General features: G+C 33.8%; 1 protein-coding gene across 1 annotated transcript; it reads left to right on the top strand.

The window, feature by feature from the left end:
- The first annotated feature begins 14,791 nt into the window (after positions 1–14,791).
- On the top strand, positions 14,792–16,987 carry LOC123523423 (doublesex- and mab-3-related transcription factor 3a-like). The gene is made up of 2 exons (XM_045301103.2): positions 14,792–15,403; positions 15,987–16,987. Exons 1-2 carry the CDS (start codon positions 15,028–15,030, stop codon positions 16,745–16,747), a joined length of 1,137 nt encoding a protein of 378 aa, XP_045157038.1. The 5' UTR covers positions 14,792–15,027; the 3' UTR covers positions 16,748–16,987.
- Positions 16,988–25,878: the final 8,891 nt, after the last annotated feature.

Here is a 25,878-nt window from a genome sequence, read left to right on the forward strand (position 1 = left end):
TATCCAAGTTTTCTCAAAGAATCTGTAACTTCTCCTTTGCAATGCATGGACGCATTCATGTGTCGACTGTACGAAAATAACCGGCTTCTTTGTGATTTAGGCAAAAGCAATGCTTTTCCCGTATAAATGTTTTCTTCTTTAATACCGAGCAACATTTCTGTTCTAGATACCTTTCTGGAAATGTCTACACAAATAACGTCTCTTGGGCGAGGCCTGTTCTGAAAAGGTTTTCCAAATACATGGACAGCATTTGTTGCTGGTTTTCGGATTTCTTCAGGGTGACACCAACTGAGGTCCAGCTTTTGGATAGGAACCCAGCCTTCAACACGTATATACTCACTGTCGACAAGAAAAACGAACTTTTCGTACATATAACCTAGTCCTGGATTCGATACAAGATCTTCGGTAGCATATTTATACAATGCCATAAAGCTGCTGAGGTCCAGATTCCAGTCCTGTGGCTCGTGTGCAAAGTATGCTTCAAATTCACTCCTTGGTACTGCTATGTAAATAATATCACTCAGATAGCCTGCAGTGTTGCTAGATTCGCCAGTCTGTTGTTCTGTAAAGCAACAGCCGAAAAATTTCTTAAAAAATGAAGTCATTTTGATTTGCTGTTCCTTTGTGTGCTAGCGTATGCGTTGTGATAATAAACACCGTCTCTGTGCAGCGTCGTTGCGACGTCATTGACGTAACGACGTCAGTAACGTAACATATTTGACATCACTACGTCCAAATAAGGAACGGATCTTCATTTTGCCCGTCACAGACAAAACTTGCCATTATTTAAAACTCGTTTTAAAACCACTTAATTGTAACGACTTCCCTTTGTCTGAAATAGTGTATCGTCGTGAAACTCGTGTATCAGCTTCCTTATGTAGATCTTTGTGCAGTTACAACAAGTTTCGCCCTTATGCGAAGATATGCGAACAATTCTTAAGGACATCTTTGACACTTGTTTTTATTACGCAGCAACCGTGCACCATTTCAGAATGTATGTGTCAGGAGACCAGAATATGTTCAGTTTTCCTGTGCATATCTGGATCAAACTACTAGTATAACTAGTGTACACTGCACACAGTTGCTAACCATAGGGATGTATACAGGACAATATGTTATTCGTAATTGAGAAAAGTGCTTAGACTTGTTGGAAAACGAATAGCAACGAGTATTGAAAAATATTCGAAGCATATCTTGCGCTGTATGTAGTCATTGACAATTATTTCTAAATAACAGAAAGATACACTTTCTGAGGGTAAAGAAATATTTGTTTTAGACGCACGCCGTCTCGGATCATTGTAGTTTACCCAAATATTTAGCTTCGCAGAGTATTGATGTCCTCCAATAAAACCGAAAGTTCTCCCTTTCCAACGAAATATCTCAAACATCCTTAGATATACAAAAGTAAAACAAATGCAAGTCACTGATTATAATTTGGTGTTAAATCAGCGCTCAGCATTAAAAGGGAAACTGGCCTCTTCTCTCATACCCTCGTGGCGATGGATTCCATCAGGAATGAGGTGTCGAGAGTGATTAATATAAGTTGTAGAATTTCCTCCACAATCGACCTAAAATGAATTGTGTATAAAAAGTAAAGTGTTAAATCATTGTTCTTTTCAATAACATTCGTCCAAAAACACGCTTTCTTTACTACTTAAGCCTTCGTGTTTACGGGGAAAATCAAGTATAGAATGCTACTAAATAATATACTGCTGGGCGGATGCGGTGCTTAGAGCAGAAAGATGCAATATGAATTACACGAAACGGCGTTGATTTTCATACGAACAACCCATTTGTGTTTCCCTAATCCCGTCTCTTATATCTCATACTAATGATACTTTGAAAATGTTGTAGGAAGCACGCGAACAACCTTAATACTTAGTTAACTCTTAAATGACTGAACAGTTAGTTTCTTTCTTTTATTAATGTCATAAATGGTTTTTATGCGCTCATACAACAAAATACCTATACCATCTCTGGGTAGCTAGATATTGATCCAATCTGGTATTGCCGAAGATAAAATTATTAATATGAATTTATTGATGGAGCGACTGACGTTTAATTTTTACCAATGTAATATTATCCTTAGAAACGTTTTTAATCCTTTTTCTAATATTGCGTACCCTCAAGCAAAGATTTGAAAAAAAACAAACACACATTATGTTGTCCAACATATACACCTTGACGTTTTGATATACACTTTGACGTATATTAAAACGTATTCTACACGTTTCGATGATACTGAAACTGTAAAAAGTGTTCCAAAAAAATATTTAAAAATATTTTTTTTTTTTTTTTAAAAAGGAATAATCAGCATCGTATTTGCCAAAATTTTATGTTTTGGTATCAAAGGTAAAAATAAATCAACACTGTTTCCCTGCTTAAGCAAGAAAAAATTTATTTATAAACTACTATCAGACCAACGGATGTAAAATAAAAGTGATCCCAGACGGGATGTGGTAGGGTGGAAAAATATCGCCCCTTTTCGTCAGAGAAGGGGACTTCCCTGTGATGTGTGTTTGTGGTCGCACGGTCACATTGGTTTTCTTTCAAAGGTGAGAAATGCTCCGTTTGCAGGTCTCTAGTGTACTGGACAGACGCTTTTCACTGATCACTACTTTTTGTCAGTGTAAGGTCTTCACATCTCTGAGAACTACTGATGGAACGTTGATCACTGAATAGTGTGCACAACATTGTTCATTTGCTAGTGCTCAGTCTGAATGCTGCTAACTGAACAATGCTCAACGAACAGTATGCAGAGCGGTGAGCATCTGCTAACTAGTACATGAGTAATATTCAATACACAGCATTCGGAGTGCCATGAACACTAGCACATTAGCAATGTTCAGTAAGTAGCATTCAGCATGCTGCTAGTGTTCCCGGCACCCTGATTACTGAACATTGCTCAGGTGCTAGTGCTGCTTAGCATTGCTAAGTAAACAAAAGTCACATGAGTACTCTTCTTCACAGTGCTGAGATAACTACCCACTGAGTAATGTCTACTGCAAATTGCTTATTAATATGTTTGATTTTTACGGCAGTGCGATGCAAAATGATCATGTAGAACTAATGTTAATTGTTCTGAGATTAACACAGTTAAAATAGGGAGGGGAGGGGAGGGGGAGGGGGCATCATTTTCGTATACATTTCTAATTTTACAGACTTAATTCTACGTAACACTTTTCGTTGATTCAAGGACTTTAATGAGATTACACAAACAAAATAAGATGTACGACTTTTTAAAACTAATGTTGATGTTGAATAAACTGTAAAGTTTTAGGGAAATGATCATGCAAGCCTGCTATAACAGCTTGTCGCCCTGCTAATTCATCCCCTTTTCGTCTACCTCACTCAATATTTCCTACCAGAATGTCATGGGAACATACAGCCAGTTACATATGTATAACTAATAGATTATAACTCATAATTATTGTAACTTATATTATATACAATATGTTATAATTTATAATAAATATCCATCTAGGGTTTCCGTATAATACGGGTGGTGCTTGGAAAGGTGACGAGTAAGATTTCTAACGTCAAACATTTTGTATTGAGTACGGAATAGGCAGTGAAGCTTCTTATGTGACTTTTTTTTTCAGTAACGGGATTTTGTTTGTTTGTTTGTTTTGGGTTTAACGCCGTTTTTCAACAGTATTTCAGTCATGTAACGGCGTGCAGTTAACCTAACCGGTGTTCCTGGATTCTATACCAGTACAAACCTGTTCTCCGCAAGTAACTGCCAACTTCCCCACATGAATCAGAGTTGGAGGACTAATGATTTCAGACACAATGTCGTTTATCAAATAGTCACGGAGAACATACGCTCCGCCCGAGGAACGAACTCCGTAGACCAACGCTCTACCTACTGAGCTAACCGGGCGGGATTTTGAGTTAGACAGTGCTGTAACCGGTTACAGTGTCTTATTTGATAGAAATGAGTGATTAAATCGGTAAAGTATTATTAGCCATTCTGGAATAGGTAATGTATACGACAGAAGATAAGGGAATAGTGTGTTTTATTTATTAACTTATTAACTTATTCATTACGCATGTATGTTGAACTGCATCTTTCAGAAAATTTCATCCTCATAAGTTCTTTAAGCATTTAAGATTTACTTAACATTCATTGCTTATAAACTATATTTGTTATTTAAAGCATAAAGAAAGGAAATAAGTAAATCAATGTATCGGTTGTACCCTAACTTGCCTATGGCTCCAGACGTGACATGCGCTTTACGAAACCATTTCCACATCGTCGCATTCTTATCTTACGTCTTCTGAATGCCTTCTTTTTCGATCTCGAAATCTAAGGATAAGATACGGTAACTTATACAACAAGTTATCTGTTCAGGGGGATACGCCAACTATCTAATCGCAATATCAATTATTTTGTTAACTAAATACTTTGTATATAAATGTGTTCGTTCGAATAAATATACATAGGTCATATCTCGATTAAAGACTCCTTACATTTCATAAAAAAGCAACTGAATAGCAAGAAATTTTGAATCGTTGCTACACTGAAAAAAAATAACATGTGATCAAGATTGTTTAAGAAAACTGAAGAAAAATCTTGATTTTCCTGGCACGCGCAATCTGAAATAGTGCACGATATTTGCGTAATAACTCAGTGTCGAAGACGTCCTTAAGAATTGTCAGCATGCTGTCGCCTAAGGGCAAACATGTTAGGTAAAGACGCTCATACACGTTCGCGCCGAGGCGACGATATATTTTACAAACAATATTTTTCAACAAGAAAGAATCATTAAAATGAGCTATTTTGAAACAAATTTCTTGATTTTTTTTTAAAGAAGTTTTATTTCAATGTCGCATATGATCAACAGACAACATGAGCTACAAGGCTGTTGTGCGGTAAAACAAGATGTTCTCCTTATTCATGACTTCCTTATTTGGAAGAAGTGCTGTCACATAATATACGTAATATATGACGTCTTTACGTCACTGACGTCGTAACGGCGCTACTTAGAGACAGTTTTATAATCACAACGCACACGCTTGCACAAGAGAGAACACATCAAGATGACTTCTTTTCTAAAGAAATTATTTGGCTGTTGCTTTACAGAACAACAGACTGGCGAATCTAGCAACACTACCGGATATCTGAGTGATATTATTTACATAGCAGTTCCAAGGAGTGAATTTGGAGCATACTTTGCACACGAGCCACAGGACTGGAATCTGGACCTCAGCAGCTTTATGGCATTGTATAAATATGCTACCGAAGATCTTATATCGAACCCAGGACTGGGCTTTATGTACGTAAAGTTTGTTTTTCTTGTCGACAGTGAGTATATACGGGTGGAAGGCTGGGTTCCTATCCCAAAGCTGGACCTCAGTTGGTGTCATCCTGAGGAAACCCGAAAAACAGCAACAAATGCAGTCCGTGTATTTGGAAAACCTTTTCAGGACAAGACGCGCCCAAGAGACGTTATTTGTGTAGACATTTCTAGAAAGGTTTCTAGAGCAGAAATGTTGTTCGGTATTAAAGAAGAAAACATTTATACGGGAAAAGCATTGATTTTGCCTAAATCACAAAGAAGCCGGTTATTTTCGTACAGTCGACACATGAATGCGTCCATGCATTGCAAAGGAGAAGTTGCAGATTCCTTGAGAAAACTTGGATACAAGTGTAAAAAGTGAACTTTTTTTTTTAATTTACTATATAAATCTGGTATAATAATAATAACAATATATAATAAATGTAAAAACATAGATTTCATATTACAAAAATAAATACTAAATTGAACATAGTTACTTATTTATTTTTCTTGTAACCTGCCTACATAAAAAATATTTCCTTTAATATTTTTTTTATAAAAGTTGCATAATACAGTTCAATGTTTATTCAAAGTCGGTGCGTATTGAAAATGTATCGTATGTTGATAAAAACCCCTAATTTGTTCTTGCAGTTGATGCAACTGTAAACCTTTACTATCTTTATACCGTCGGAACCTTAGATGTTTACTGCATGCGCATTTTGTTTTGTTTTTGTGCCTCCCCGCCCCCCCCCCCCCCCACCCACTGAGTGGTGGGGGCATATAGATTTGCTCTTGTCCGTCCGTCCGTCCTTCCGAGAATGTTGTGTCGTGCCTAGCTCCAAAAGTATTCATTTAGTCGTGTAGGAGTTACGGCCCCTGACTTTGTAAAAATTGGTCATTTTAATTTTGTGTCGCGCGTAGCTCCAAAAGAATTTGACCTAGAGTCACCAAAGTTTACAGGAATGTTGGTCAGCATGTCCAGTTGTGTACCTGGGGTTTCGCGTCCGGATTTATTCAGTCGTGTAGGAGTAATGGCCCCTGCCTTAGTTAAAATTGGTCATTTTAATGTTGTGTCGCGCGTAGCTCAAAAAGTATTTGAGCTAGAGTCACCAAAGTTTACAGGAATGTTGGTCAGCTTGTGTAGTTGTGCACCTTGGGTTTCGCGTCCGGATTCATTCAGTATTGTAGGAGTTATGGCCTCTGACCTAGGGAAAAATTGTCATTTTAATGTTTTGTCGCGCGTAGCTCCGAAAATATTTTACCAACAATCATTATTTCACTACACAAGACCAGACTTCTTGTCCAGACTTACTCAAAAAATAAGTTTGTGAAACATGTATGTTAAAATGTACTTGACCTAGAATTATAAAACATTTTAAGGAACTATTACATTGAATGCTTTTAATCTCTTTATAAGTATCCAGCATCATGAAATGGCTATTCTGAACCAGCTTCCAAATCTCTGACGTACAGTGTACAGGATTATGTCTTTTTAATTTCAAGAGTTGGTCTTTTGTATGTAAAATAGTGGTATGTGGAAGGATCTCAAATAGGCGAGCGCTCTTGTGAACAAATCAGCATGGCTTGAAGAAATTGGGAAGAGGGTCGCCCAAGTAACTGTAAAATAATTTTGAAGTCGGAAAGACGATTTCAGAGGAGATTTCCTCATAAGCATTCAGAGAAAACTTGTCGCGTCCCTGGTGGCTATGTTTTGAACGGAACAGAATATTTGAAGGAATTTGAGCACCTAAGCAACAGAGCTGTGATTTTTTTTTTTGAAATCAAATTATCGGTTTGTGAGAAGATGTTAAAACTTTTCCATAATGTTAGCCATATAGGAAAAACTAGCATAGCAACGCTACTAGCAGCGTGTAGGACATGCTTTTAAAGAAGCAGTTTGACAGAGGGTTAACAAAGGATCGTTGTGAAGTCGAGCGAGCGCTTTTGGATAAGACTTTCAAAGTTTTCGATATAGCCATATAGGGAAAACTAGCTCCGTCCCCTGTCGGATATTTCTGTGAAGTTATTTCAAAACCCGGCCAGCGCTTACTGAGGACATTTTTAAAGTTTTTTTTTCTTTTGGTCGCATTAGCAACCCGAATTCTGTTTGGATGACTCATATATGAATGTCAAGAAACATTCTTTTGAACTTTGCTTGAAATACATAATAATTTTTTGAAATGTTTATTGGTATGTTAACTGAAATATCTTGGGGTTCGGTAGATTTTTCATTACTTTAAAGTAACAACAGATATAGCTATGCTGTTACCTGAATCAACAAGTAAACTGACAATTCTAGTAATTGTGCAAGAAATGTATTTTCAAAGAAATATATCCATGGTGTCCATTAGATCCTAAAGGTTCAAATAAGAATAAATTGGAAATGTTTTTTTATTTTTTTTTATTTTAACCTGATGACCTAGTTTTTACTCTCGGGATGACAAGGAAGAGAAGAAACAGTGGTATCACAATAGCTCAACACGAGCATTTCGTGCTCGGATTAATAAAAAATACAAAATTTGGTTTAAGCCACAGAAACACATTAAAAGAAAAAAAACAACATTGTAACCAAGTTCTATGAATATCCAGTGGAAAATGTGGCCTCTGTCGCGAACACAATATTTCACATTTTCACTTCTGGAAAACATTGCATTTGGTGTATGTTTCGTGAAACATATTTCGACCTTGCATATCCTATATATTCACAGAGGATTTTACAGCATCAAATCTCTAAGCGTATGATTACGGTATTTATGACATTTTTGTGCGGGTAGCAATGGAAGGTACATATTTATAGATGTCATTTTTCGCAGTGGCAAGAAAAAATACGTCCGGAATACTTTTAGACGAAATTTTTATGTTGTACTCATTTTCAACTGTGAAAAATCGCTATATTTCTGTCATTTATGGTAAAAAATAAAAGAAAAAAAAAGAATTATTTACTCAAACTATGAAGAAAAACTTCGAAATTGTTGTTGCTTCTTGGGAGCTTCTATCGCGTATGTATGAATGTAGTACATATGTATATTTATTCGAAATAAGAAAATATTCAGTTAACAAAATATCTGATTTTTGAGATTAGATAGCGGGGTATCTTATGAAATAGATAAATTGTTGTAAAAGTCTTAAACACCGTCAGAGATTCTGAGAAGGAACGCCACACACAGAAGATATGGCTCTGGAAATCTGAAATAGTTTGTTTTTATAGATCTCTTTACATTAAGTCTCACCGGCGGATAAATATGTAAAGTTTGGCGTGACAGCGGGTTGAAAGAAATTGGTCATCAAAACTATATATAAAAGATCTTCTTCTGTTTCATTCAGTCAATAAATTTCCAATTTTTATATTTACGTGGGAATATAGTGGACAGTTAAAATGTAATGCATTTAATTGTGTAGTTATCAATACGACATGTAATTGTGTAGTTGCAGCGATTGAGTGTGTAGTAATCAATACGTGAAGTAATTGTTCAGTAATTAAACACCATTCATTGTGTAGTAATCGATACATGATTTAATTATGTAGAAATCAAAACAGCCTTCCAGGGTGTAATTGTGTAGCATCGATACAGTATGTAATTGTGTAGCATCGATTCGGCATGTAATTGTGTAGCATCGGTTCAGCATGTAATTGTGTAGCACCAATTCAGCATGTACTTGTGTAGCGTCGATACAACATGTATTTGTGTAGTGTCCATACAGTATGTAATTGTCTTGCAAGTGTCGATTCAGTATGTATTTGTGAAGTATCGATACAGCATGTAATTGTGTTGCATCGATTCAGCATGTAATTGTGAAGTGTCGATTCAGCATGTAATTGTGTAGCATCGATTCAGCAAGTAATTGTATGTAATTGTGAAGTGTCGATTCAGCATGTAATTGTGTAGCATCGATTCAGCAAGTAATTGTGCACCGATTTGGCATGTAATTGTGAAGTATCGATTTTGCACGTAATTATGTAGCATCAGTTCACCAGTAATTTTGTAGTGTTATTACATCACGCAGTTGTGTGCAAATCAATACAATCTATAATTGTACAGTAATAAATACAGCGTGCTATAGTGTAGTTACCAATACAGCATGTAATTGGTAGTGATAAATACAGCATGTTATAGTGTAGTTACCAATACAGCATGTAATTGTGTAAGTAATAAATACAGCATGTTATAGTGTAGTTACCACAGTTACACCAGTAATTGTAGTGATAATACGCATGTTTAGTGTAGTTACCAATACAGCATGCAATTGTGTAATAATAAATACAGCATGTTATAGTGTAGTTACCAATACAGCATGTAATTGTGTAATTATAAATACAGCATGTTATAGTGTAGTTACCAATACAGCATGTAATTATGCAGTAATAAATACAGCATGTTATAGTGTAGTTACCAATCAGCATGTAATGTTTTATAACCAATACAGTTTGTAAGTGAGTAATAAAAACGCAACATTAAAAACTTATAATTGCTATCATGGCCCGCTGTCTGACTCCGCCACTGCATTCCATTTAGTATCATCTGGAGACGATTTGATTACTGATTTCTTTCTAAACGACACACGCATAGGTCTATCAAATTATACAAGAATAAACAAATTTCTCACTGGTTTACGTTGGGAGGTTGGAACGAATGGAGATGTGTTTCTATTCTATTAGAAACAGGCAACTAGAGTAGCCGTAAGCTACGCGTTAGAAAGTTTTGATATAGGCCTCCTATAAACATTGAGCATAATTTTTGAATTTTTTCTACATCTTTCATGTTCTTTGATTGTTTCGACCACACGTACGCTTCACATATTTACCTCAGGCAATATTGATTCCACATGAGTAGGAAAAATCTTTAAAATGTTATTAATAAAATCTATTTGGAAGTATAGACCGTAACCAAGCTAAAACTAAAACCAGACTGGTTTGACTGAGTCTGTTCATGAAAAGGTAATCCTTCGCGCTCCTTAGCGCCGGCTTTAGCAGATTTCTATTTTATATGGTTTCATATGGGTCTTGCTATTTGTGTATAATTTTATGTTTTATACTGACGTTTGTAAATCCACGATACACGAGATCTAATAAACAATAAATACCTACATTTGTCCGAGAATCTCATTGGCCCAAAGCCAAAGGTCAATACGACTGCCAGACGTCAAATATTAATTAAGGCCAATCTTCAATCACTAGACAAATGATAGTTTTATTATTCAACTCCGTATTTGGTCCCTCAATTGAACTAGTCAAAATGCTTGACTCCCGACTCCCGTACTGGTACTATTTTCTCGTAATGGCAATTTTCCCCTTTTTTATTGGCCTTGATTTTCTCATATTGGCCCAATTCATTTTAGTATTTCTGTTTCATACGATATGCACAATATATTTAAAACTGTGTCCAAAATTGCATATATGAATGATAAAATTATTTATTCTGTTTGTTTTTTTCTTCTTTTTACCTTATTAAGTTACATTATCAACCTTTGGCAGGTACATCTGGACACGTTTGCTAATTCTGGTTAGATAAATTTTATTTTGATTTTTTAATTACACGTTATTAAATTTACAGTCTACTGGACTGATTTAACACTTCGAAGCGTATAACTTTATAAAATCATAAATGATCAGGATTTTTTTAAAAAAAAAACTATTTAGTCAAATTTCAATAAACTGATCTGAATCATAAATTATAAATCATAAGTTCCAATGATCTAAATAAATAGTACATATTAGTGACAAAGAACTATGCTGAATTTTTGCCCTAAATGCAAAACAATTGATACATTTCCTATTTGCAATTTTATTTAACCAATTTATTGCATTGCGTATACATGTTCATATGTATGTAGTTTTTATTGAATTGCTCTTTTCTGTTCTAAGATTGAGGCAAAAAATATATATTTCTTGTACAAATAAATACTGATTTAATACATATTAAGGAAATATATTAACTTTCAACCAAAAATATAATTTCGTTTCGTTTCACGGTGTATCTGTTGTTTTTTTTTTTATTTGATTTGTATTTTTTTTATTTGATTTGTATTTTTTTATTCATTTGTTTAAATATATTTAATCAGAAGCTGGATATACACGAGAAAAAATATCTTCAAAATTGATTTAGAATACTGAAAAGTACACTTTTGTTAAAAACTGTTGACGCATGCGTCGATTTAAGTAACATTGTTTCTTTACTGTTTTGAGCCGCCTTTATTTGAGCCGCCTTTAAGTACTACTAACAAGGTTTTTAGTATAATACAATGTCATTTAAGAATTTTAATGTTTTATCTATACAAAATCCTTTAAAAAAATGAGGGAAGTGATAGGAAATAGGAACTTTTTCAATAAAAAATAGTAATAAAAAACATGTAAGTTTTAAATTTTTAAAACGAGTTTCAATTCTGTTTTTCTTATTGACAATTTTCGACACAATAACATATTTGTTCAACGATGATTGTTTTATTTATGATTTGTATTTGTATCTTTTTTATATATTTTCCAGTGACTTAAAAAAATTACATGTTTCGAAAATGACATAGTTCAAGTTTGTTCATGATCCATAATACACAGGGAAAATAACATTTTTGACCATATATGATAGCCTATGAAATTCGCATTATTAAAGACATATTTTCATTTCCGAATTATTCTGCTGCCAAACAAAGAGACCTCTAGAGTGATACATCACTCGTATTTAGATCCGAAATTCACGAAAAACTCTGTTACGGAAGATCAAACAATACAAAAAATGTAGCTATTTTTGCAGGGTTGAAGGTAAGAGTAAATTTTTGTTTTGTCTTAAAAATATCCTCGCTCGTGATATTTTTGCCCTCCTGCGTGAGTTTTTATTTTATATAAGAAGACTTAGGCCACCCCTTACCCCTTCCGGACCTACTTCTTTTAGTGTAAGGCAGTTTTTAAGTTTGACATACCCTTTAGAACATTATAAACGTTTGAAGATACAGAAGTACATGTAATTGGAACCCGATGGATTTCACATTTTGACCGAAAATAATTTATCTAATGGCTAATTCATTCGTTTCTTTGGCCAGGACCACCCCAGTAATATAAATAGGCCCATAATCCACCAAATCCTGCGTAGAAACAACTTGCTTGACACATCCATTGAATTTGTTTATATTAAACGTGTTGGAAACATATGTTTTAAATTTATATACCTTCTCGCTTGTTAATTTACAAATGGATTTCCTCTTCTGTTTATAAACATTGTCATTTTATAAATGCGTGTTGATAACAAACAGTTCATCCTTTCAGGCAACTAGAATACACAAAATGTTAAATACCAGTTTCATTAGACAATTTGGTGATATGTGATAAAAGATGATGAAAAAAAAATCCTCGCCACTTCACTTCTTATACTTATACATATTTTTTAATTTCTCCGTCGATTTTGATTGAATATGAATTAGTATTTTAAAATTATATTATTAGAAAATAGATCTCAGCAACATCGTCACACAGTATGACTTTGTCTCCGACGATTTTGTATCCAACTCAGAACCAAGTTACATGTATGGGAAATTTTTTATAACGATTGTGTTCCAACACGTGCAATTTAGAGGAAATGTAGCACGTGCATATATACAGGTTAAGGCATCAGAAGAAAGGTTGCATCCAAGAGATTTTAATATGACACTTTGCTACTCTTTTCTCTTCGTTAATGAAGGTGGGCGATAGACACCCTAGTCTGCTGAACGTCAGCCATCGTCTACTGCGTGTCAACCGACGTCTACTCCACCATCGTCTGATGCACGTCACCTTACATTTACTGAATGTCAACCATCGTCAGTTGCACGTCAACCAACGTCTATTGCATGTCAACCATCGTTTGTTGCACGTCAGTCATCGTATGATGCACGTAAGCCAACGTCTAGTGCACGTCAACCATTATCTACTGCGCGTCAACCATTTTCTGTTGCACGTCAACCATCCTCTATTGCGCGTCAACCATTTTCTGTTGCACATCAGCTTTCCTCTCCTATATCTGGAGTCGCCATTTTGTAGCGCAAATAAGAATTGGCAATATATATTGAAAGGCAAAACAAAACGAATGTTTGTCATTGGCAAAAAGTATGCTTCCAATTTAATATTTCAGCCCTAATCTGTAAACATCAGACATAAACGTTATTGTTAGCCTAAAAATGTCCACTGTTCCCCCTTGCAAAGCTTATCTAAAAATAAAGAAAAGGGAAACATGCTTCCAGTGGATTTTTTTGTTTAAAACAGATTTTGCATATAAGAATTTAAAACGGATAGTGAAGAGATTTTTAAGATCAGCTTAATGTAAATATGTGACTTGTATTTCCGAAGATAGAAAATGAAAAAGGTGTTATTTACCTGGTGCATTTAAAGCAAATTTAACAATTAAATGAAATGGCGACATGACTGTGTATTTATACTGATTTCAAAATTTCAATTTATTTTTCATTTTAAAAACAAACCCATTATTAATATGTTTATTCACGTCTCATTTTTCTGTTTTTAACCTATGCCAACATTATTATTTTCAACAGATAATAGAATTTTGGTAAGAAGAACAGATTTACCATCAAATTTATGAATAAGTAAAATTATGCGTAAATGTAAACATGTTCATTAATTTGAATGCTTAAATACTTTATTCTAGAATAAAGAATGAAATATAGATGGTAAAATTTCCGGTAAAATACTAATTAAAACAAGAAGCAATAAAATGTGTTTCAAAAAAAGAAGAATGAAAATTCAGGGCAATATGTATAAAAGTCGGTATAATGTGCATATCTGTAAGGTGTCAACCTTGTTCATAATGAAAAACGCTATTTGCATACTATAATCCACAAAATGTTTTCACACTGAAAGCTGCTTACAGTTGAAAATTAAAGTTACAGTAAAACCCCGTAAGTCTACTGTTGATATTTCCCGACGATTGAACTTTTATATATTTTTATACCTGAAAGAGGATTTTTACTGACATATATGCTAAATATGTATTTATATATTTTTTTCCTTTTTGTAATTATAATGTCGCAATTGTAGGATGCGATGTCTTAAGTTGAATGTCTGACCGAGAATGAATCTTGCTCAGTGTCCGTTCGTTCCATAGACATTTGACATAGAGTGGGACAAGTCACAAAATAGGCGCATTTCATTGTTGTTTGAAGTTTGAACTTTTCTACTTCTGGAGTTTTTTCGGAACTTCCTTCATCTGTGTATCCGTTTATAAGTAGTTCGCTTAAATATCTAAAATAAAATAATATTTTGCTATTCCAAATTTTCAGTAATAAATACTTAAGTCGTTTTACATAATATACGACATCCGTTATAAGCAGTAGCACCGGTCTACAAGTTATGAATATTCAAGAGATCTGTTTGACGTATAGCATAACAGCCCAAATTAAAGATAGCACCGCCCTTGTTCGCAATCAAAGACTGCGTAAGCCAATAACGGGAGGAATATCTTTAAACGGTTCCCTGGTTAAGTAAATACTTCAAACATTGAAGGGAGCCTCCTCTGTTTACACGATCTTGTCTATCAAATATGTGGCTATTTTGAAAATCTATCAACTCTATAAATTAATATCGCATTTGATTTGACAAGTTATATTATGAGGAACACTCGACGGGTTTATTGTCATAGCTGTTTGAGGAATTATTAAAGTTCTTAGAGAATACATTTATGATACCAGGAAAATAATTCAGACAAAATTAAGCGATTTTAAGTGGAAAAGAAAAAAAATAAGAATTCAAAAAGGGATATCAGCAAAAATGAATTCTTTATCACATTTGTATCCGGTAACAGAAAAAGGGACTCGAAAGCCAAAATGTGCACGGTGCAGGAACCATGGAATGGTATCCTGGTTAAAAGGACATAAAAGACACTGTGATTTCAAAGACTGCACGTGCGCCAAGTGCAATTTAATCGCGGAACGTCAACGTGTGATGGCAGCACAAGTTGCTCTTAAAAGGCAGCAAGCAACGGAAGATGCTATCGCCCTGGGTATCAGAGCATGTGCAGGGACCGAGAGTGCTTTACCAATAATGACTCAGGGGCCACTATGGGGCCCGGGAACTGTGGCACCGCCGTCATCAAACGCAGAAAGGGAAAATAATGAAAGACTGTCGAGATCACAGCCTAGTCCTGGTAGGTACCTGTCTTTATTTTTTTTCAAATTGGTTTTCGTCTCTCTTTTTTCAATGGAAAGCCCAATTTTGAAATAATCTAATTTGATGTGATTACTGGCTATTCCATGCAGATATTACTTTTGAAGATAAGATAAATAGGAAAATCGTTGTTTCTCAGGAACTGACACAATTGCGACAAAAAATAGACATTTGGTCGAAAATAATCGTAATGTAAAATGAAAATGTAATTCTAGGGTGTTGAAATTATAAACACGTTCCCTCATATTTCGTCTTAATTTCTAACGAATTTTATTTCACGAAGGTGAATTTTATAATGTACTAAATGAGTAGTCCAGATAATAGGACGTTGTGACAGCGTGATAACTTTTGACTGTTGCTGTCCCGTCAGGGATGAGGGATGACAACTATAAAATATCAAATCATAAAATAAGTCCTCCCGATAAGCCAACTGTGTAAGGCTACTGTATGAGCAGCCTCGAAGTTTTCTTCATTCATAAACATAAGAAAAGCTCCTTATAAGCAATTCGTCTTTTCATCAAATGTAATAATAACTTACATAAATAAATATTTTTTTACTTCAGATAGCAGATCTGAAGACGAAGACGACGTGAGCGTCTGCTCCGACGAAGACCAACATTTCACTAAACCAGAAGACTGCCACAGACGTATCCCGACACCCAATGCGGCTGATAAGCAGGATGGGAAATGTGACGAAAGGGACTCAATAATTAAATCAAATATCATAAAACCGGCGGCTTTCACACCCGGTCGTCTGACAAACTTAGAGATCCTGGAAAGAGTTTTCCCGCTACACAGAAAATCTGTTCTTGAACTTGTTTTACAAGGATGTAATGGTGATCTTGTGAAAGCTATTGAACAGTTTCTATCAGCTCAGGATACTATCGATGCCCATGGGAAAATAGACGTTACTAAAGCACCAAATTTTAGGTTTAGCCCTTATTCGAACCAATCTCATTGGATTCAAGGTTCAAATTCACAATTTGGCTCTGCGCATTCGCATGCACTGGACTTAAAATCAGCATTTAAGCCATTACCTAATTTGCCCGGATTGTCTGGACTCCATTCAGCGTTTTTACCTGGATACCCAACATTGTCGTCTGCTAATCCATTGACGTCACACTTTACTCCGGGACAGTACTCAAGCGCCAATCTTGGACTTCCGTTTCCGCACGGAACATATTCAGGACTTCCCGGCTATACGGGTGCTATGAATGGACTAATCGGCACACCATTTTCACTTTTTCCTTACCGCAGCAGTGAAGCGAGAGACTTAACAAAAATGGCAGAAAGAGATTCAACCACGGACATTGAAAAGAAATAAGAATTCTTGATAATTCAGTGATAAACATGATAATAAAGGCAATAAATCAAAAGACATCGATTATTTGTGTCTGAAATAAAGCAGACGTATTAAAAAAGCAACGATCTTAAGAAACGTTGACATGAATAGGAACCTGCCTTTTTCGATAAAACGTAATCTTTGATTCTTGTGTACACATACCGTTTATACTCATTTGTATGGTAAATGTTGTATTTATTCATAATAAAGATTATAATACTTTATGAGAAAGTTCTTCATTGTATTTTTTTTTGTATTTTAGTTAATTAATAATACTGTAATGTTATTTTGAGAAAAACTGATACGGATATATTCGTTTTAGATTTTTAGGCGTGCGTCTTATAGAAAGATGGTAACTTTTTATACTTTTCATGGTTTAATATATTCACAGTATTATTAAGTGATCTTTATTTCTCAACGGGGAAAACGTTTTCATAGGTGCATAATTATGTTAATTCCTTTGAATTTATACTCTGTTGAGAGAATTTTGGAATTTTCATAGTTTCGAATTCTTATTCTTCCAAGGAGGTAACAAGGACTGCAAACGATTATTCTTCTGAAAGGGCAATAAGGTTTTCATAGTTTAATAAGCCTATTATTCTAAGAGGATACAGAGTTTTCACACTTTCATATGCGTATTAATTCTAAATGGTGAAATAGCGCTAACTCTGCTAGGATGGTAATAGAATTTTCATATATTTTCATTTATATATTCTTCTAAGAGTTTTCTTAGTTTTACTTGCTTATTTTCTCGGAGGACAATAGAACTTATACACTTTTTTCCATTTTTCTAAGAATGTAATAGAGTTTTTATTAATAGTTTCATAATCGTATTCTTCTCGAAGGATGGTAGAGTCTTCACAGTTTCAAATGAGTTTAATTTGAGCATGCCTACTTTTTTTTGCACTGATGAGAAACACTAAAACACTTTCCGGAATAACATATACTCTCACATGGCATTGCTGTGTACATTTGTATTTGTGTGTTCGGGTTGAACGACTTTTCAAACATTTTTGAGTCATATAAACGACGGTGTATACTAGTAGCAGTGAGCGCAGTATCCAACTTTATAGTGCTGCCTCAATGGAATATCACGCCGTAGACACGTGACATGATACCCCACCCAGTCACATTATGCTGACACCGGGCTGACCAGTCCTAGCACACTCCACCAAATGTTGAGCGCCAAGCGAGAAAGCTATATATAGTACCATTTTTATGTCTTTGGTAAGACGGGATCGAACCCATGACTTCCCGCACTCGAAGCGGGCGCTCTACCACTAGGCTAGGCGGTTTGTACATTTGTACAACAGCAGAATTTTATAAAGAAAAAAAATATTGTTGCAGGCGCGTGGCATTGATCTGTTCAATACTTTTCAAATAAAGATTTTCTTCCATGAAGTATAGTGCCACTTTGTCATTAATTAAATAAACAAAATTAACTGAAATTTCAAAAAGGAGCAAAACACTTTTACAAGTTGATAGTCCATAAATGATTAAATCTAATTATGCAGAAATTTAGAATGCACCGAAATATATTCCCAAATTGTCACTAGTACGGTTGTTTTGGCCAAAATAGCAAAAAAAAAAGTCCAAAAAAGCCTACAATAGCACAGTTGCTATATTTCCAAAGTCAAAATATGATATTTAAACATATGACACGTTAAAAATTTCAAAATAATGTCTTAAGTTAGCGTGAAATGTCCGGTTCACTTTAATCATGGTGAAATATCTAAAAAAAATAAACACATAGACCTGTACATTTTATTTCACCAAATTATAGGCCATGTGTTTATTTACAACAGTGAGGAGTTTCATCAAAATCTACATCGTAGAAAAATTTCTATTCGCGAAAATGTTACTTTAGTGAAAGTTATGATTTTCCCATGGACTCCCATTATAAAATATTGCATGAGGTCCAAATTTTTCAAATCAATCTAGCAAAATATCAAGCACACGACTCTATCTTTTTTATTTGCTGAATTTTCGAGGTATATTCTGAAGTTTTTAAAAATCAGAATTTAATCAAATTCTACATTGTAGAAAAAATTTCGATCCAAACGTGCAGAACTACCTTAACACGGAGGTATGTGTTTTAATGATACATTTTAATAGGCGCTTATAAGTGTTGTTAAAACTTTGAGTTGTCAACCACATTTAGACGTGAACTTTTATAAAATACTCGGACACATAGTTCTTGCATTTCGAAACCGAGTAGCTAACCGCTTGTACGATTTTTGGCATACGCTTAACACTTAGCCAAAAAATTCAAACAATATCAAAACGTAGAAAAAAGGGTTGTTTCACACGAAAATTGAACGGCATATAAAACATGTATATTACTCTACAAAACAATTGCCATTATACTGAAATATACATTGAATTTTGGAAGGGCCACACTTTCGAACAGTTCAACGCCTTTAAAAACTCATCATTTTCAAAGAACTGTAACATATCCTCGTTTTGATGCATTTGCAGTAATGCCTCAACGCTGAAATTTCTAATACATAGGCGGAACGTAGTTTTCAGCAGTTGTTTATTTTCATACTTTTACGAAATGGCATTCATTTTCAAAGGGGGACAACTTTTCTGAATTATTGTAAATATCCATCGCATGGACAGACAACGGTCAGGTAGATTGTTGGTAAGAATTATTCGCCGTATTCTTAATTGTTCGTTTACGGCTCCGTATTCACTTTTCGTTTTCTTCTGTCACCGTGTTCTTCACTTTTCGTTCTTCACTTTTGGTATTATTCACACTTGTTCTCCCATGGGCATGATCTCTCAGAGTTTAGGACGATTTCTACTTGTGTGGGAGGTTATTACGTTACTTTATACCTTCTTGTGAAAAACAGAAGCACTGTTGGTTTGTAGACTTTTAACATCATCCGGTATTGAAGTGTCCAATTTATTTCTAAAAAGTTAAAATAAATGAAGGTGTGAAAAGTATCATGAATCTAATTAGGTATCATTTATATTGATAAAAATAGCAACATGGTTGTTACGTCAATGATTTACACACACACTTGAGGAAACTCCCTCTAAAATGACACGTATCCCCCTTCTGGTTGCGTGTGGTCGGGAAAGGTGCGTATTTGTTTTAAACATTACCATGTTTAGATTAAGTTTCTTGTTCAATTTTTCAGTTCTGTGAAGTATTTACACTTCGGCGCCAATTATTGTATCATTATGTGAAGTAACTGTATTTAGTTGTTGTCCATATTTAAAGATTATATTCACACCAACTGTTGGTTCGCACATTTTCCAATTAGATACCTTTTAAAATGTGGTGGAAAGCCTTTTAAATGTTAAAACTCTGTAAACAGAATTGCTTTGAATGTTTCCGTTTTTAAACAATAAATTGTGCAGTATATTGATGAGTTTAGTTTAGTTACAGATAATTATACAGAGTATCAAAAGAGAAGAGTTTATTAAAATATTTATATTAATTGTTTTTACATCGATTTGAAACAGGCAGAAACGCATAAAAGCCTCTATGAAAATATTAAATTTCATTTTAAGTTATTATAGCGATGTTATAAAAGTGTATAAGTAAGTTGTTTGATGCCATTGTCATTATAGCGATGTAATAAACATTTCGTACTACTTGATTTGATGCCATTGACGTTATAGCGATGTAATAAAAACTTCGTGGTACATTATTTGATGTCATTGACGTTATAGCGATGTAATAAAAATTTCGTAGTAAATTATTTGATGCCATTGACGTTATAGCGATGTAATAAAAATTTCGTAGTAAATTATTTGATGTCATTGACGTTATAGCGATGTAATAAAAATTTCGTACTACTTGATTTGATGCCATTGACATTATAGCGATGTAATAAAAATTTCGTAGTAAATTATTTGATGTCATTGACGTTATAGCGCTGTAATAAAAATTTCGTAGTAATTAATTTGATGTCATTATAGCGATGTAATAAAAATTTCGTAGTACATTATTTAATGTCAATGACGTTATAGCGATGTAATAAAATGTCTAAGTAAATTATGTGATGTCATTGTCATTATAGCGATGTGATAAAAATTTCGTAGTAAATTATTTGATGTCATTGACGTTATAGTGATGTAATACGATGTACTAAAAATGTCTTAGTAAATTATGTGATGCCATTGACGTTATAGCGATGTACTAAAAATTCGTAGTAAATTATTTGATGTCATTGCCATTATAGCGATGTGATGAAAATTTCTTTGTAAATAATAAAAATTCCGTAGTAAGTTACCTAATTATTTGATGTCATTACTATTATAGCGATGAAGAACTTTTCGGATCTTCTGGCGATATTTCAATTTCACAATGTAAAAAGGTCGATTTCAGTTTGCAGAAGGAAGCGACAATAGGACAAATATGTTATCAATTTTACTTTCCATGCCATTTAGCGGAAAATTTGGCTCGAGGGTGATCACGTTGGAATAGGCCAATCGAATTTAATCAAAATATATGTTTTCTCAGCAAATCGTTATGAGAATGCCAATATGTGGACATAGTTTTACTTCAGACGAAAAGAAAAGGTTGCAAAAACGACAAAAAAGAAAAAAAAAGAAAAAAAAATAGTTTGTAAACAAGTCTAACAAATAAAACGTGTATTAAAATATGTTTCATGGAAGTTGTTTTTTCTGTTTAAGGCATACACTTCGATGTACAACGGTTACAATTACACACTCTCTGCTCATGCACAATACAGGGATTTTAATCCCATGAATCTTTTTATTTTTGTTTTATTCATAGTTTTCTTATACGTTGACATACACATTTGTCCGTTCGGAAAATTGTAATCTGAATCGTCATTTATTATTACTTGCATTTCATCGGTATAGTAGTTTCATTAACCGTTATTACCCTTGTTCTTAGATTTATAAATTCAGCGCCCTCTTAACTTGAATAAATTCTGTTCTTTCAAATCTTCGATGTTTGTGAATTTATATCTATATCCCCAATCTTATAGCGGTCAAGTTCGATTACAAACTTGGCTGATATTCAATTAAAATGTGCCACTAAAAGGGGTCTCTGGAAAGGTGTGCTGACCATATTCCAAGGCTGTATCTGGCAATTTGCCAAATGCTTGCAACTAAATGCCAAATACTTAATGCTAAATGCCTGCATGAAGAATGCAAAATATTTAGATATTTAATGCTAAATACAAACTTATAAATGCCAAATGCTTAAAATGCCATATTCTAATTGTCACATTCTTTATAGGCAAATGGTTCGTGTCTCTACATATCTAGCTTTTATAGTAGCTCTAATTTAACCTTCAATATTTGAAGACCAATCCGATAAAAGAAGTTAGTGGCTTGTTTACCGGAAACGCAATTATGGAACCGAAGTAAAAGATAAACTGTTCTAACTGGAGAAAGGTATATACCCAAGGTCAGTTTAAAGGTTCCGTTTCTCCATTTCTGCAGCACTGTGACATTATAAACTATTTTCTTAGATAAGTACAAAGAAGTAAGCCTGGTATTAATTGTGTCGCATTTCAGATTTCAAGCTGATACAACATATTTGGCATTTAACAGCAAGCATTTATGGTCCTGGCTATTAGCATTTGCAATCGCTAATTGACAACATCTGGCAATTAGCATGGCACACCGGCCTTCCACAATTGTTAAATATTTTAAATGATTATCGTTGAAAACATGTAACCCGTCCACGGAATAGTCTGCGGTCACACTAAGTCCACTTTGCATTCCTTCTTCATATCATTCCGACTCGACGTTATCTCCGCGGAACTTTAATCCAGCCACTCTTATAATCCGATTCGTCTTTAACAGTATCAAATGTGTCAGCTAGAAGTACTTTATTGGCAACATTGGAGATACTTTTAAGTCACTGTCTAAGTATTTCACGATTCAAATCATTTGTTATCATCGTCAATGAAAGCTTTTTCTTCTTTCATTTCGTTACTCACCACTAAAAAGTTGACACATTGAAGAGAGCTAATTAAAACGATGACCAAAGACTATATTAGCAATAATGGACTGTCAATTAACGTTGGCAAGTTGTTTCCATGGTTAATAACAGCCTTGATAAATATTGGTGACCCTGTGTGTCCTTACTAGAAGAAACACCGTATCTCTCCGAGATTTGTGTCGTCTGGCGATAAAAAATAGCGTTGGCTTATTGTTGAAAAGTAATACTGGTGATAAAACATAAAATTTAACTATTCATAATAATTGTTTTGTAAGTTTATTTATAGACTAAATGGGGACTCCCCCAACATAATGTTTAGTCAATTTAGATTTTTGGACGATATTGCAAGATACAAAAATTGCCGTCAATTTCAGAAACTTCCAGCCCAAGGTGCACCTACGCGGGACTTCAATTTAAACAGTCACACCCGAAAGACTATTAGTATTTTATATGGACAATCCAGCCTCCGAAAGGATTTGACCAAATGACCTTCCGCTTGTAGAGCCAGTGCGTTAATCACTGAGCTATAGATATTAAATGTTTTTGTTCCCCACCCACGACCCATGTCATTAAAGACTGGGAAGGTAAATAGGATAACTATTTTTATACAATTCTTTTTTTGTTTAATACGTTTCCACTTTACAATTATTAAAAAGATATAATATGTGATATAAAAACTTCTCTTTTTTTCAGACAAAAACAGAAAGTAACCACACTTAATATTCTTCCGCATACCCTTAAATTATATTAGTTTCTTATCTGTGATAAAATATTTTAGGTAGTGCCACAGAACGAATAAACAAATGTTGCAACTTGAAATTGTGCGAGTAAAATATAGAGAATATAAGGTTACTGTCTTAAAGACACTGATTCTGGTATGCCTGGTATGTGGCCTATGGAGATGATAAGGTCTGCGTATTGGCGATAAGGGCCAATACACAAGTCAGGACCATTGGTAGACTTGCTTCTGTTTATCATAATAAGCTACTGTTTAGCTACTGTGCAGTAAATAAATTGCAGGTGATATTTCTCACCTTTATAGCAAATCAGTTCTCACCTTTATAACGAGTTTAGAAAGCTTGATTGAATTAGGACTAAATAAACAAAGTGATAAGATACAACAGTGTTTTATCATATTTTTAATAAAGTAAGTTTTTTAACATTACATCTCATTATTGCTGTTTTTTATTATCAAAAATATAAAAATGCGTTCCGGCACATAGCTTTTAGAAGTAATAAATTATTGTGTATTTTGAACAATGATATATCTTTATTGCTGGATTTTATTATACATAAAAGAAAGTTAACATTATTTAGACAACACAAGAGGAATTAAGCATTTTTAATATATAACATCCTTCTGTCTATATACCTTCTTTATCTATTAAAAATGCAACTGAACGCTTCTTTAATTTCTAATAAAATCCAGCAATTATCTTTTTTTTTCGTTTTTATTTTGTTACTTTTGATTAAAAGATCATAATCATTGAATAAACAAACTTGTAATTTCTCTTATTAAGTTTTGAATAATCATTTTATAGTGAGAAATGCTTTGCTATAAGAGTTACAATTTAATTGGCCAGGACATTACTCAACATGACTGAGCAATCAAAATTAGTATCTTATCAATTAAAATAATTTTGTGTACATGCTGAAAAAAGACTAAAAAAACAACAGCATTTCAATAATAAAATGCAAAACACAGGAAATAACCAATTTACCTGTAGGCAATAAAATTTATGATTCTCTGACAATAATTACGCTACATGTCAAGTCTACAGGGGTTTTATGGACCCTTATCAGACTGGACCAGACAGGATCTTGTATATTGGGGATTAAAAAGTCTGGTATTTGGGGGGGGGGGGGGGTCCCTTATATAGGAGATTTTCTTTGCCTTTAACAAATCTAATATATTATAGGTAAGTCGAAGAAAATATAAAAGTCGAGGCTTTTATTGACATGTGTATTATTGATTTTATAGACAAGACAAGACAAAATTTTATTATGATAACTTGTACACATATTGGTACATCGTTATATACAAACAAAATTGTAAATAAAGTTCGTATAAGTCAGTGAACTAAACACATGAAGTAAGAAAATATATACAGATATGGTATTATTATTTTGTAAATATTATGGAATCGTCAAGTTAAGACTAGATAAATTGAATGAAATGTGTGTGTATACATTTCTATGAATTTTATCCACTCGATAGAAAACATTATTAACTTTAAGTGGAGAATGAAGCAGTTTTTAATTGAAAATACATAGATACTATGGATTAAATATTAACTTTAAGTGAAGAATGAAACATTTAAATTATTAATAATAAAAGTATGGATTACTATATTTAGGTAGTCGTTACTAGGAGAGGCAACCCATGCATGAATCTTATACTATTTCCTTTATTATTGATTTTATAGAATGTTGTTATTACCACTCTTTAAAATGAAATGATTTAAAAAAGCTGAGTATTTCTTTCTATGACAACATTTATTTTTACATTTACATTTACTTCAGAATATTTCAACAATCTGAACCAAAAGGCAAGTTTTCAGCTGCTAGCTGTGAATTAATTTATTTCCATTCTACCTTGATCATCAGTGCGCAAGACAGGCAAAAGGAGGTCATAATGATAATGTGTTTTTTTCTCTTTTTTTCGAACTTGCATTTATAATGAATTTCTGCTAAATATATGCGTGTTAATGCAAATCTTTAACAAATATTTACAAAAGATCTTGCCTTTATATAACTCCTTAGGGAAAGTATATGTTTATCAAATTTATACGTATGCTAAGATAACTCTATCTTGGTTGATCGTGCAACCAAGATAGGAAATTCATTTTTTAAAAACATCACCATTGAAAGTCTAGTTTGTATTAATTAAGCGCTAAGTGAAGGAACGCAAGTTAGTGTAAACGGATCAAATGAATAGCAAAAAAAAAAAATCCGTTACTTGACAAAAATGTGATTTACACCTGTTAATTTAGGAAACGTTGGTCAAATTGACTTTTTTCTGTAACAGGTAAAGAAAGAAAAGAAGAAAGCAGGAATAGCTAGAACATGTAATAAAAAAATTACAGTCGTTTGAATTAAATTGATAATTGTTATTCAACTCGTTTAATAAATTCATTATGAAAAGACACTCATGTAACATCCTTTCTTATAAGTAGAT

This window comes from Mercenaria mercenaria, chromosome 3 (assembly GCF_021730395.1).
Source record: "Mercenaria mercenaria strain notata chromosome 3, MADL_Memer_1, whole genome shotgun sequence".
Lineage (NCBI taxonomy): Eukaryota > Metazoa > Mollusca > Bivalvia > Venerida > Veneridae > Mercenaria > Mercenaria mercenaria.

Excerpts from the sequence above, each read along its gene's own strand:
- LOC123523423 (XM_045301103.2), top strand. The coding sequence starts at position 15,028 with ATGAATTCTTTATCACATTTGTATCCGGTAACAGAAAAAGGGACTCGA. Across the intron at positions 15,404-15,986 it reads GAGATCACAGCCTAGTCCTG|ATAGCAGATCTGAAGACGAA; the intron begins GTAGGTACCTGT and ends TTTTTACTTCAG.